This window comes from Herpailurus yagouaroundi, unplaced genomic scaffold (assembly GCF_014898765.1).
Source record: "Herpailurus yagouaroundi ecotype Mexico unplaced genomic scaffold, PumYag 216, whole genome shotgun sequence".
NCBI lineage: Eukaryota > Metazoa > Chordata > Mammalia > Carnivora > Felidae > Herpailurus > Herpailurus yagouaroundi.
In genome coordinates this window covers 6,353,089-6,365,606 of record NW_024412447.1, presented here as the reverse complement: position 1 = coordinate 6,365,606, position 12,518 = coordinate 6,353,089, and the positions used below count along the sequence as shown (strand labels likewise).

The following is a 12,518-nucleotide window of genomic DNA, read 5'->3' as shown; positions in this document are numbered from 1 at the left end:
CTGAGGGACTGGGGGCGCTGTTGCCTGGGCAGCGCGCGGGCGAGCCTGGACTCAGGCGGCTCGCGGGACAGTCTTCGTGCTCCGGCCTCCTTGAAGTCCCCGGTCCTCGAGGAGGCGGCGGCGGCGGCGGCGCGCGGAGGGTACTGGGCCGGGCGGAAGAAGTTGAGCCCGAGATATTTCCGGTTCCGGTGTCAGTTCGAGGCGCCGCCGCCGCTGCCGCAGCCGCCGGATCCGCGATGCCTAAAGGAGGTGAGGGCCAAGCGCGCGTGGCCTGCGGGCCTCGAGGGGCTGCCCGAGTCCGGCTCCCGCTGTTCATTCTGCCCGCGGGTGTCTCGGAGAGCGGCGCCGAGGGAGGACGTCCGCGCCGGCTGAGGGCCAGGCCTGGGCCTCGGCGCCCAATTGTCCCGATGGAGAAACTGAGGACCAGAGTGGCTACGAGCCACTCCTTCGGGGGTCTGAGGAGACCCAAGGCTCCGGCTCCTCGCCGACGCCGAAGGCCTGATCTGGGGCGCGCTTCTCTTGGCCTGAGGGACCTGGAGTTTATTCCCTCTTCCAGGCTCGCGGGGACTGAGTCACCGCGTCCCGCGCCTGTGCCGAGCCCGTCTGCCTTGCGCGTAAAACGTGGGGCCTCTCGAGCTCCGGGCGAGCGAGGCCTGCCTAATGAGACCTAACTTGATGCTCTCGAGGCTGGCTGGCTGACTGGCTTTGAATGTCCCTATTCGGCAGCGGCTCTATGTGTGTCTCTGAGCCAGTCGCTTAACCTCCCTGTGTCTCAGTTTTCTCATTTGCAAGGGGCTTTTGATTGTACCTACCTCATAGTAGTGATGTGAAGCTTACACCACCAGGTGATCCACGTGGAGTGCGCAGCACAGCTCCAGGCAGTCAAGCGCTCGCTAAGCATTATTTATACGGTTTCGTCAATTTCTTGGCCAAGAGGATAGAAGATGCGTGGCTTCCCAGTGCATCGTAGACAGTCCTTTCTCTTTCCCCTAAGAGTCCGTAGTTCTTGATTTCAAGTCTAGCTGTGTCACTGCCCAACTCTGTGGCCTGAAACAAATTATTTAATTCCTGCCCATTTTTGTCATCTGGAACACCTGGCTGATAACCCTTAGCTTGGAGAGCTGGAGATAGAGGTCATAAAATAATGGAGCACTCAAAGTGCCTGGCTAACTTCTGGCCCAGAACAGATGTTCGGTTAATAGTGGTAGCTCAAGTGTCATGTTGGTTAAGATGCTTTAGCCCACAGGAAATCTACTTGGAGCTTTTTCAAACCTAAATGACTTCCTGACTCTCTACTTGCAGAGATATTGGGGCTTACAGAATCGAATCCATTTAAACCTACCTCTCTGTTGATTTAGCCTGGTAGGAAGAGCCAGGTGTCTTCCATTTTCCACAGCCTCCTGTTGTGCAAAATGAGGGTGCCATCTGAACCCTTCTGGTTCCAGAATTCTGGTCCTAAGTGTCCTACTTCATAGATAGTTTGAGTCAAAGTTGGAGGTTACAGAATCCTAAATATGAATTCTTGGTTAAATGACTTGGCCTTTGGCTTGTGAAAAGCTTTATGAGCAGATAAGATTTACCTATTTTGCTTGGGTTTATTTGCTTGAAAAGCAAAAGAAAACAATATTTTTTTTTAAGTATAAAATTATCCAAGAGAAAAGAATGAACTCTTGTTTCCATTAGTAACTGTAAAGCATTTTCAAAGGCATGCTGGTAAAAGTTATTGTAGCCTGAACTAAGGTCCATATCCCCTAGCCAAGTGTGCGGAATGACAGCGTGTAGTAGCCAGTTTTGAGTTGTTATTACTGCCTGGAATATTGAGAGGCCTGGAAAGCTTGTTGGGTTTTTTTTTTTTTAACTGGCAAGCTTGATCTCTCACAATAGGACTTGGATGAGCGTAGACTGAGACCCCCCCCCCCCCCCCCCGGGAACCCAGGTAGTCATTAAAAATGGGTGGTGTGATCTGTAGCAGCCCAATTATGGCTTTGCAGCTGCTGTCTAGGAAATAAGAGGAGGTTGGTATCTCTGCTACTGTCTCTTGAGTCCAGAGAAGCTGTGGCTGTCTAATTACAGATTCTCTGCACTCAGACTCACTAGAAATCAGCTGGGCCGAAGCTTCCAGAAGAGGTGGGGATGGATTGAGGCCACAACCACCCCAGCGTCTTCCAGGACCAGCAGGGCAGGGGTCAGTCTATTGTCCTAGCTCAAGAGGCTCAGACTGATACTCTTAGATGAACTTTAATTGCTAATCACACTTTTAACTGTTAGAAGGGAGTCAGCTTTATTTTCAACTTTAACTTTGCCAGCTATGTTTCTTATTCCGCATGCAAGAAGGTTTCCAATAGGTTTAGGGTTTTTTCCTTATAGTATAATGCTCAGGTGAACAAAAAGTGTTTCATTACATCCCCTGACCTTTTTTTTTTTTTTTTTAATGTTTATTTATTTTGAAATAGCACAATAGGGGAAGGGACAGAGGGAAAGAGAGAATCCCAGGCAGGCTCTGCCATGTCAGCACAGAGCCCAATGTGGGGCTTGAGCCCACAATCCATGAGATCACGACCTGAGCCGAAACCGAGTCGGACGCTTAACCGACTGAGCCACCCAGGTGTCCCATATTCCCTGACTTTTATAGGGAATCACTAATGTGGTCAGTGGCTTTGTTTTTTATCTCCTGCCAAAATACCTTATTAGAAAATTAGCAAACATAGCATACGTTTTTGTAGTGCTTAATCCGATCTCAGGCACTGTTCCAACAGTTTTACATGTGTTAACAAATTCATTCCCATGACAATTCCAGGAGGTAGGGACACAGCTGAAGACACTGAGACTGAGAGATCAGGTACCCTCCCAAAGCTAGTAAGTGGTAGAGCTGAGATTTGAGCCTGAGGGTCAGACTCCAGCATTCGTGCTCTTCATCATTCGGTTTCAATCTTTAGTGTCTTGTCTTTAGAATGGGATCAGCCATGATTCTCCACATATGGGCTCAAAGGTGGGGCTAGATTCAGGCCACAACTACCTCAGCATCCTCCAGAACCAGCAGAGCAGGGGTCAGTCCATTGTCCTGGCTCAAGAGGGTCTATGGTTGTGCCAGAACTTTTGCAAGTAAAAAGGACTGTAGTGTTAAATGTTCTTACTGCATTTTGACCTGAGTTTGGATTCTAAGGCACCATGGGACTTAGCCAGTTATTACATGCAGTGTGCCCTCTCCCACATCCTCCTCTCAGGTCTTATCTGTAGGAACCTATGTCTAGCACGTAGTTTGGTGCTGCATCAGGTGGTCGCATGTTGCCTCTTTTGTCCCTTTGGATATGTGAAGGGAGGAGAATAGGTTTGGGTGGTGCTTGGTGAGGGGTAGGGGAGGTCTCTGCAGCCTCTGATGACAGCACCTCAAGCAGGACGCAGCCCTTTGGGGCTCAGGGCAATCAGGGAAGCTGATTACCTCCCACCTCCTAAGCTGCCGATCCTCGTGCAGGGAGAAAGGGAGGCCACAAAGGCCGGGCACGGCAGTACACAAGCCCTGAGGAGATCGACGCGCAGCTCCAGGCTGAGAAGCAGAAGGCCAGGGTGAGTACGTGCCTGTGCCAGCCACTCCAGTGGCCCAGGGCGGTGCCCTGCCTCTTTGTCATCCAGAGAGGCCAGGCAGGGACCACCAATTCCTAGGCAGAAGCCAGCACCTGGGGGGGGGGGGAGGGGGCACGGGCAGCAGGCAGGTGTCCCTGAACAACCAGCGACAGTGAAGAGGAGAGGTATCTTCTGATTGAATCAATTAGAACTTTGTTCTTTTAGCGATGGTCGCCTTAGTGGGTGTCTCTTCTTGGTCCTGTGTCCTGCTTTCTGGGAGCTGTCGCTTTGCCAGGCCCTGCCCATCCATAGCTCAAACTTCCCGCACTCCCCATCTGTCTGCTATAGCCATGCCACACCCAGCACAACATAGTGCCCTACCTCCCCTCACCCCCAGCAGGCAGAGCACCCTTTGTTCCTCCAGACCTTGCTCAGAGTCATCTCCTCTATGATTCTCACTGATGCTCTTCACCCTGCCCCCTCTGGTCCAAGCTTAGCCGTTCCCTTCACTCTGTTCCTGCGGTGTTTTTTCCAGCCTACTGTCAGGAAGTGGAATATTTCTATCCTCATCAATGTCCACATCCCTGACCACACCATTAGATCCTCGCCTGAATAAGGGCCGAAAAGAGCACAGTCAGGCTGGATGGGTGACACCGCTGTGAAGGGCCTGGGAGCCCCTAGAAGGGAGAGGCTGCATTTGAATGGAGGAGGGGGCAGAGGGCTGGATGGAGGAGCTGCCAGCTAAGTGGGACCTTGGAGAGTATGTGGGCAAGTGGTAGGGGGAAGGATGTACTGGCTTTGTTAGGAATGTTTTTGGTGGGGAAGCAAGAAAGGTGGAGGGAAGTGGCATGTTGATCGTTGTCCCGGGAAGTCAGCGCAGCAGGGCATCTGTAGAGGCAGGCTCGAGTGACTGGCCCTCCATTTCCACCGTGGGAGTGGGACACGGGAGGACTTGCCCAGGAAAACAGTACAGTTTGACAGCTGCATGTGGCAGCTGGGGAAGCAGGAGGGGGGCTGAGCGGGACTGAGGTTCCCCGCCCCACAGCCGAGTCCTTCTGACCCTGGGAGATGAACTTCTCACCAGGCTGGAGTGTGGGAATGGCTTCCAGGCTGTGGAGCCAAATATATAGGCTGCCTCTGACCCAGGTCCCCTACCAGGGGCCGGGGTTACAGAGTAGGACCCTTGTCATACTTGGTCCCAGCCTTGTGGGGGTTTAATTCCTCGGGGTCCACAGTCTGGAGGTGGTGGGAGCAGGGTTCACAGTCTAGGGGGTTTGTGCATTTTTGATTTTGCAGGTTGTCCATTTCTGAAACAGGAAGAAGAGGAACAAGGAGAAGAAGGTGGAGATGGGGCTGCGGGGGACCCCAAAAAGGAGAAGAAATCCCTAGACTCAGATGAGAGTGAAGATGAAGAAGATGATTACCAGGTGCTGAGTTTGGTGGAGGCCTGGGACTTGGACTCATTCATTCAACAAACATCTATTAAGTGCTTGTTGGTCACCATTCCCAATGGTGGATGCAGACAGAGTCTTCAATCTTAAGTGGTTATGTTTTAATAGCAAGGTACAGACAATGAGGATGTGAACAAATGTTATGATTTCAAGTAGCAGCAAGTATTATGAGTAAGATGGACTGATCATGGGTACTTGAAGCAGTGTGTGGTGAGGAGGGTGACTTTTAAACTGAGATCTGAAAAACAGGCTGGAGCCCGGTGTGTGAAAAACCAACATGCAGAGCCGTCAGGGTGGCCGGATTGGCAAGTGCAGGGGCTCCGGGGTCGGACAGGACAGCAGGAGGCTGGTGGGCATGTGCCTAGGTGGGTAAGGGGTAGAGTGGCTAGGGATGCGGGAGGAGAGGTTGGCCAGGGCAGCTCCTGAGTGGCAGTTGAAGGGTTTGAGTTTCACCGTTGCGGGTAGTGGGCAGCTGGTGGAGGCCTTGAAGTGGCGGAGAGTGATGACCAGCTTTGCTTTTAAAAGGTGGTTGTGGCTTCTCTGCAAAGAGTAAATTGTAGAGGATGTAAGCAGGGAAATGGCAGCAGGTCACCAGACAAGAGATTGTGGCTGGGCCAATGGGGGAGAGGGGGCAGGTTCACGCTGTGTTTTTGGGTTTGCTGAGGGGTGGGTCCAGGGACTGAGGGAAGGAGGCATGAGGCTATGGCATAAGGATGGTCGGAAGGAGCAGGGTAGGCGAGGGGTGAGTCTCGAGTTCCATTTAGGCACATTCGCTTGTGACGTGAACATACAAGTGGACGTGTTTACAGGTAGCTCAAATGGCTGTTGTTGTCTGGAGCTCTGCGTCAGATTGGCTAGTATTTGGAACCTGTTTCCCTGGTCACTTAAAGAGAAAAGCTGTGGTCAACAGCACCTGAGACTTGGGCCCAGCCTGCTATACTGGGGACTCGTGCTCCTGTTGAACATCTCCCAGGGGAGGTGGAGGTGCAGACTCCCTAAACCCGTAGACTGCGATCCCATGGCTCCTTCTCATGTCACATTTCCCTCCCATGAGCTGAGATGGGTAGGAATTGGAATTGGTCCTGAGAACATCCTTAGTGTGGCCTGCCCTGGGGACCCAGCAGTGGTTGTTGCAGTCAGACGTGAGCTTCCAGAGGCTGAGCCTGAAGTAGGGGCGTAGTGCTCTGTGTTGAGAGCTTGTGAGTTGGGCTTGGGTTCTCAGCTCATCGGTCTGCTTCCTGGTTGGCCTTAGGCAAGTTGTTTAGTCCTGTGCCTCTGTTCTGTCACCTGTGAATCTGAGACAATAACCTCCGGTTGCTGGGACTTGGCATAGGTTGGGCTCCAGTCACGTGCACTTGCTGTCCTTCTACCTCCTGGGCTGGTGAAGACACCCCGAGGTGCTGTTCCCACTGTGAGGCTTGGGCCGAGCATCATGTTGTCCGGGGGTGGAGCAGAAGTTTGTCCCTGCCCAGGGGGGCTGTTGGGAGATGGTGGGCATGGCCCTCAGGGGCTCTGCTGGACGGACTTTTCCAACAGCCAGCTTCTTGTCTTACCTTAGCAAAAGCGCAAAGGCGTGGAAGGGCTCATCGACATTGAGAACCCTAACAGGGTGGCACAGACAACCAAAAAGGTCACACAACTGGACCTGGATGGGCCCAAGGAGCTTTCAAGGAGAGAACGGTAACCTCTGCTACTGGGCCTTGTGACCTGGGCACGTGGGCAGGGGGCTGACCTTCGTGGTGGGGTGGGAGGAGTGGCTGAGGCACCCAGTTCCCCTACCCTTGCCTCCTGGGCCCTGGGGTTCCCAGCAACTGGGTGAGGGCTCTAGCTACAGTATCTGTTTTTTTTGTTTATCTCATTCTTCAAAGGCTCTATAGAAGCTTTTCCAGAAACACCAAACAGAAATAATTTTTCACCAGTAGGAACACAACAGGGAAAATAGAACAACCGTTTTAGACCTGAGCGTCACACTTGAAGTAATGCCCAAGGAAATGGAGGGTTATGGTACAGTCTCTTCCTCCATAGCACCCCACTCTGGGGACAGTTCCTTACCCAGCCCAGTCTGACCATTCTTGGCCTGCATTCTTTGATGTCATTGCCGTGGGGGTTGGGAGAACCCAGAGGTTCACGGTGCAGAGAGCACAGTACAGAGAGGTCTGCTGGCTGCCCCAGTGCTCCCTAAGTCCCAGGTGGAAACGGAGCTGCAGACAGCCTTCTCTTTGCGATTATATGAGGGTCTCAATTGAGTGCTGAAGTGCCCTGCACATGGCCATTCCTTGACAGGTAGTGCCTGGACTTTCAGTGGCCATCAGCTGACAGCAGGGACCTTATAAGAGGTTGAAGGCCACTAGGGAAAGCTGTCCTGTTTTGTTTTGTTTTGTTTTGTTTTGTTTTGTTTTTCCCTTCCTGGGCTGCTGAGATTTAAATCCGCCTTCCTGTGCTAACCCCATGACGGCTGAGGGTTTTATGAAAAGGCTCACAAGTTCGGGGTGTGATGAGAGGCTGCTAAGGATTCTACTCCTCCAGTAGCTTCCTTCTCACCAGTAAGAAGAGGATCTTGTTGTTACCCCCACCCTTTGAGGCTGCAGAGTGAAAGCCATGAAGGCTGGCATCCTGCCTGGCCCCGAGCCTTCACCCAGAGGACCTTGCAGAACTTCTGGTAGTCTTGCTCATTGTTCCAGATGCCTCCAGGGAACCCCCCTCCCCACCCCCCAACCCTGGTTTGGATCTCTGCTGCTAGCTCAGAGGCTCCTGACCCTGCACCTGCCTCCCAGGGTAGGATCTGCTGGGCTGACAGGTGTTCCAGTCTCCTCTCTATTGCACATGTCTTACTGAGAGTCTCCTGGGCGAAACGTCTGCTCAGCTGACTTTTGGTGGCTGGCTCTCCTCCCCTCTGGCCAGGCCCCATGCCTTGTTTCTTATCACCCAGCGCGGTGTGCTGTCAGGGCCTCTGGGAGGCCAAGTCCCTTTCCCATGCTCCTGTTAGGGCTTCCCTGTCCCCTCCTCCAATACTTGGCTCGTCCAGGATTCTGGTATAAGTGGGACAATCTAATATCTCAGTGGAAAGTGCACGCTTCACTCCAGAATCTCAGGCCCAGGAGGAGGATCTCAGAGGGAAGACTTAATGAGAGGGAGTGACCATCACCTCTCTACCTAGTGGGTTGGTGACTGACACCTTTGTCCTGTGGGAGTAGAGCTCTTAGGCCCACACCCTCCTTGGTGGGGGCTCACCACTTTGAAGGCAGCCTCTTAAACATCTGAGCTGCTCTAATTGAGAATGTGCCATGTCCTGTGGACCTGAGATTGGGTGGGTGTGGTTCCCATCTGTGGCCACTCCCTTCTCTACCCCTCGTAGAATGTGGTTCCCAGTGTCTTCCTCCTCTTGCTCATCTCTTGATACACAGTCCACTGGTTTTGCTCCCCCTTCTTACCGGGGACACCAGACCCTAGTCAGCATCCCCCCGCCGGCCAATGCAGACATTGTTCACCGTGTGCTGAGTTCACCCCCATCCTGTGTTACGTGTCTGAGGAAGCTGGTACACTGCTTGAACTTCCTCCAGCCCGCTGAGAAGTCCAGGCCTGTCCCTTTGCTTGTTTGTTTGGTGAGTGTCCATCAGGGAGGGGGCACACAGAGCAAGGGCACCCTCCTCCACTTGGGCTCCGGGCCCAAGTACTTGGCTTTTATTCTGGCTCCCACATCTAGCTCGTGGGGAAGATGTCCCTTATGACACCGTTTTATCCAAACAGAGAAGAAATCGAGAAGCAGAAAGCAAAAGAGCGTTACATGAAAATGCATTTAGCTGGGAAGACAGAGCAAGCCAAAGCTGACCTTGCCCGGCTGGCAATCATTCGGAAACAGCGGGAAGAGGCTGCCAGGAAGAAAGAAGAGGAGAGGAAAGGTAAGTCCTGAGCTGCCGGTGTGACTGCCTGATGGTTTCTGGGAAAGCCGCTAAACCCTGCGCTTCAGTGTCCTTGTGAAATGGGATGGGGTTGGGTTGTTGGGTGGAGGGCCAGCCTGTGTGTAAATGCACTTACTTTCTCATCAGTGGAGGTGGGCGTTTCTGCCCGAACCTTCTGGGGTGTTGGGAGGGCTCAGCAGCAGCTGGAAGTCAGATGAGGGTTTGGATCTAAGCAGAGCACTGTCTACAGCATCTGAGGGAAGCCGCAGGGATGTACCTAGGGCAGACCTTCAAGGCTGGAAGGTTCCACTAAATTATCCGGTGCCTTGTGTGGCTGGGAAAGCTACCTCGGAGAACCACCGTCCATCTGAGGGGCTTGAGAGGGTGCGGCAGGGCTGGGCTGGACCAGACTTCACGGTCCAGACCCAGGTGAAATCTGGCCCAACTGTCCCTCTTCCCTCATGCCCTCCCTCCCAATGGGGTCAGAGGTGGAGCCTTTTCCTAGGCCAGGATAGCTGTGGAGAGTTGGTCTGGTTTACAGGAGCATTTGACTCAGGACCTGGTCTCATGTGGGGCCACAAGAGCCCTTAGGGACCAGCATGCTGTCCTGCCTCCTCACCAGATCATGGGGAAACTGAGGCCTAGATCTGGAAATAAGTTGCCCCAGGGTTGTCACCACACTGGAGGTAGCCTGCTGTCCCGGCTCCCTGCTCTTGCTTCACAAAGCCCAGGCAGGGGAGGAACTTCAGGTGTTGCTGCCTGGAGGTTTCGGCCCCCACAAAAGAGGCTGTAATTACGGGGTTCTGCCTCTGGGTGGGGTAAGAAGTTTCTCTTTGCCGGTAGCTTGAGTGTTGGGGGCCCTGTGTCAGGGGCAGCCACCCAAAATTGGCAAGAATGTCTGGACAGTGGCTCCTGCGGGAATCCTTTCTGGTCTGTTCCCCCTCTGCCAGCTGAGTCTGTTGCCCAGAATGTGTTCTGAGGTCCCTCGGCCCTCCAGGGCAGTGCTTCTGGGGTGCGCGGGGGTGTGCGCAGGGAGGGGGTCTCGTGTTAACACCAACCCTTCCCTTCCTGCCCTCAGCAAAAGACGACGCGACCTTGTCGGGAAAGCGAGTGCAGTCGCTGTCCCTGAATAAGTAGCACGGCCTGTGGGAGGAGGCACCGGGGACCTGGGCCGCTCTGCCAGGACCTCTGCCGCGTCTCGCCCGCCCTGCCCTGGCGCCGCTGCAGCAGCCCCTCACGGCAAGGAGCCCCCACCCTGGCCTGGGGCCTCCTTTTCATCTTGGCACAGAAATCGTTTGGGGGGGGGGATGGTGGGAGGGTGCTGGGGGAAGGGGCAGCTGCCATCTTTGAGACAGAAAGATGCGGGACAGCATTTCATATGTAACCATTGGAATGTCTTTGCTGTTTTTAGAATTCAGAACTCTTGTTGGGGGAGCCTGGGAGGTGGGGTAAGAAGAGCTTCCGTTTATCCCGTAGATTGCACAGTAGGGGCTGGTTGTGCAGAGGGGCAGCTGCTGCTGAGTTTGCAATAACCAGCCCCAGTCTGTGTTGCCTGGGTGCTCGCTCAGAGGGGCTGTCGTCCAGGAGCCCGTGTCCCTGGATCCCTGAGGGTCATGGCTTGTCCCCAGCCAGTCCCCTTCGCCCTTCCCCGCCCCATTCCCACCCTTCTGGCCAGAGCCAGGGCCCATTCTTAACCTTGCCCATTGATCATTTCAAGAAACCTCTGTTTACTGTGCAGCACCCAGGCAGAACATGCTCCACAAGTCCAACTTGTATATTTGGCAGATTAAACTTGACATTATCGTAACGTTTGTTCTGTGATCCATTTTTGGGCCCCCGTGCTTGGGCCCTTTTCACCCAACAGGGCATGGTGTTGCTGTCAGGCCAGTCTGCCCTGCACGGTTCAGGCAGCATCCAGCAGTGTGTGGGGACTTGTCCCTGGGCCTCCGAGCTAGGAGAGACCTCAGGACAGAGCCAGCTCCTCCCCTCCCTTTACCTGACCATGGCGGACCTTAAGTTGGAGTGGCCAGGGTGCCGTCTGCTGCCCTCAGCAGGCCGACAGCAGCTCTGCGCCTCCCTGCCCTGCCCTCCAGGTGCCCCTGCTGGTAACAGTCTCAGGATTTGAGTGCTGGAAGGAAGTGTCCCAGTACCCACGTGACTGCCAGGCATCACCTCATCCCGTCTTTACCTCCCTGGGTGGTGGAGATGGCAGCAGGGAAACAGACTTCGTGGTCACGTGAGCTGCCTGCAGAATTGGCCACTGTGCCTGTCCCTTCTCCTGCACCCCTTCATGAGGGGCGCTCTGCCTTGTGAACAGCAGTGTCCTTTGTGTACGATCCTGAGAGGTCAGTAACTTGTGCCAAGCAGGGGTTTGGTCTCAGGTCAGAAAGAGGGATTTAGTGGGCAGAGATGGAATCAGGCCCCTGACTTCCAGGGACTCCTGCCATGCCCCCCTGGGCTTGACCGTGCTAGAGGTCAACAGACCCAGGAGCCCCCGGCAGGGACACCACGGCCGCCAGTGTCTACAGCTCACCCTGGCCTGCAGAAAATCCCTCTGCCCCTGGGACCTGCGAGAACACCTCCCCCTCCCCTGGAGGTCCTGCCGTAGCTCAGGTTCGGTCTGTCCCACACAAATGAGGTTTTCTGACAAGATGGAGGAAGGTACAAGGTGGTGGCTGTTTGGCAAGGTGCACAGATAGTGCATGGTCATTGCCTCCAAGGGCCACCAGCCAGCAGAACTGGAGCCACGTGGGGTGGTAAGGAAGTATCTTCTAACGTGCTGGAAGCTGATTTGCAGGAATGGCCGGCATGAAGAGGCCGTGCTTGGCCAGCAAGGCTCCCGGTGTGCCCAGGACTGTTGTCTTGTTGGACCTGGTGTGAGACTGGAGGCGAGGACTTCCCTGGTGGCTGCAGGCCCATGAGAGGTTGTATAGATCTCAGCTGCACGCCTGGGTGACATGCTGGCAAGAGTTCTGGCTTGAGGCATTTCCTTCCTGGTTCAGCTAGAGATCCGGACACACATCAAGTACATTTCAGCAGACGCCCCTCAAGGCTTGGAAGTCAGACCTGAGCTTGGATCCTGGCTCTGCTGCCTCCTGCCCATGAGACTTTGAAGAGGTAACTTCTTTCTCTGGCATTCAGTATGCTCTTAAAATGGGAATAACAAAGCCTTCCAATGTGGGGACACAGTGACTCTTGGGTGTTAGGATTCTCCCAGTTGTGTCCTCCACCACTCACCCAGGTCACCCCAGCTGCTCCCTGTCCCTCCTCCCCTGCATCCTCTTGGTCCCCAGGGCCTGTGCTGTTCCTACATCATCTCACACCCACAGAACAGCAGCAACCTCAGATCTCTGCCCAGTTCTAGTGGCCTGATTCCCCAGGATGCGAGGGGCCTCCAGAAGCTGGTCTCTGGGGACCTTCCCAGCCTTACCCACCCATCTCATCCCTGTCCTGCGCCCTGTCAGTCCTCTGACTCCTAGATGGGTCAAACCCTTGCCCCCAGCCCTTGCATGTTATTACTTGCCTGGAAACTTCCCTCAGCCCCAACCCCTCCTTTTCTTTCTCTGCCACCTTCTCCCCCTACCAAAAACACTGGGTTGTCATCATC

The 12,518-nt window shown here is 54.3% G+C and overlaps 1 protein-coding gene across 1 annotated transcript; it reads left to right on the top strand.

Annotated features, from left to right (window-relative positions):
• The first annotated feature begins 122 nt into the window (after positions 1–122).
• PDAP1 (PDGFA associated protein 1) lies at positions 123–10,718 on the top strand. Its single transcript, XM_040455914.1, has 6 exons — positions 123–249; positions 3,473–3,564; positions 4,878–4,988; positions 6,571–6,692; positions 8,760–8,911; positions 9,990–10,718. The coding sequence occupies exons 1-6, from the start codon at positions 237–239 to the stop codon at positions 10,046–10,048; spliced, it is 549 nt and encodes a 182-aa protein (XP_040311848.1). The 5' UTR covers positions 123–236; the 3' UTR covers positions 10,049–10,718.
• The last annotated feature ends 1,800 nt before the right edge of the window (positions 10,719–12,518 follow it).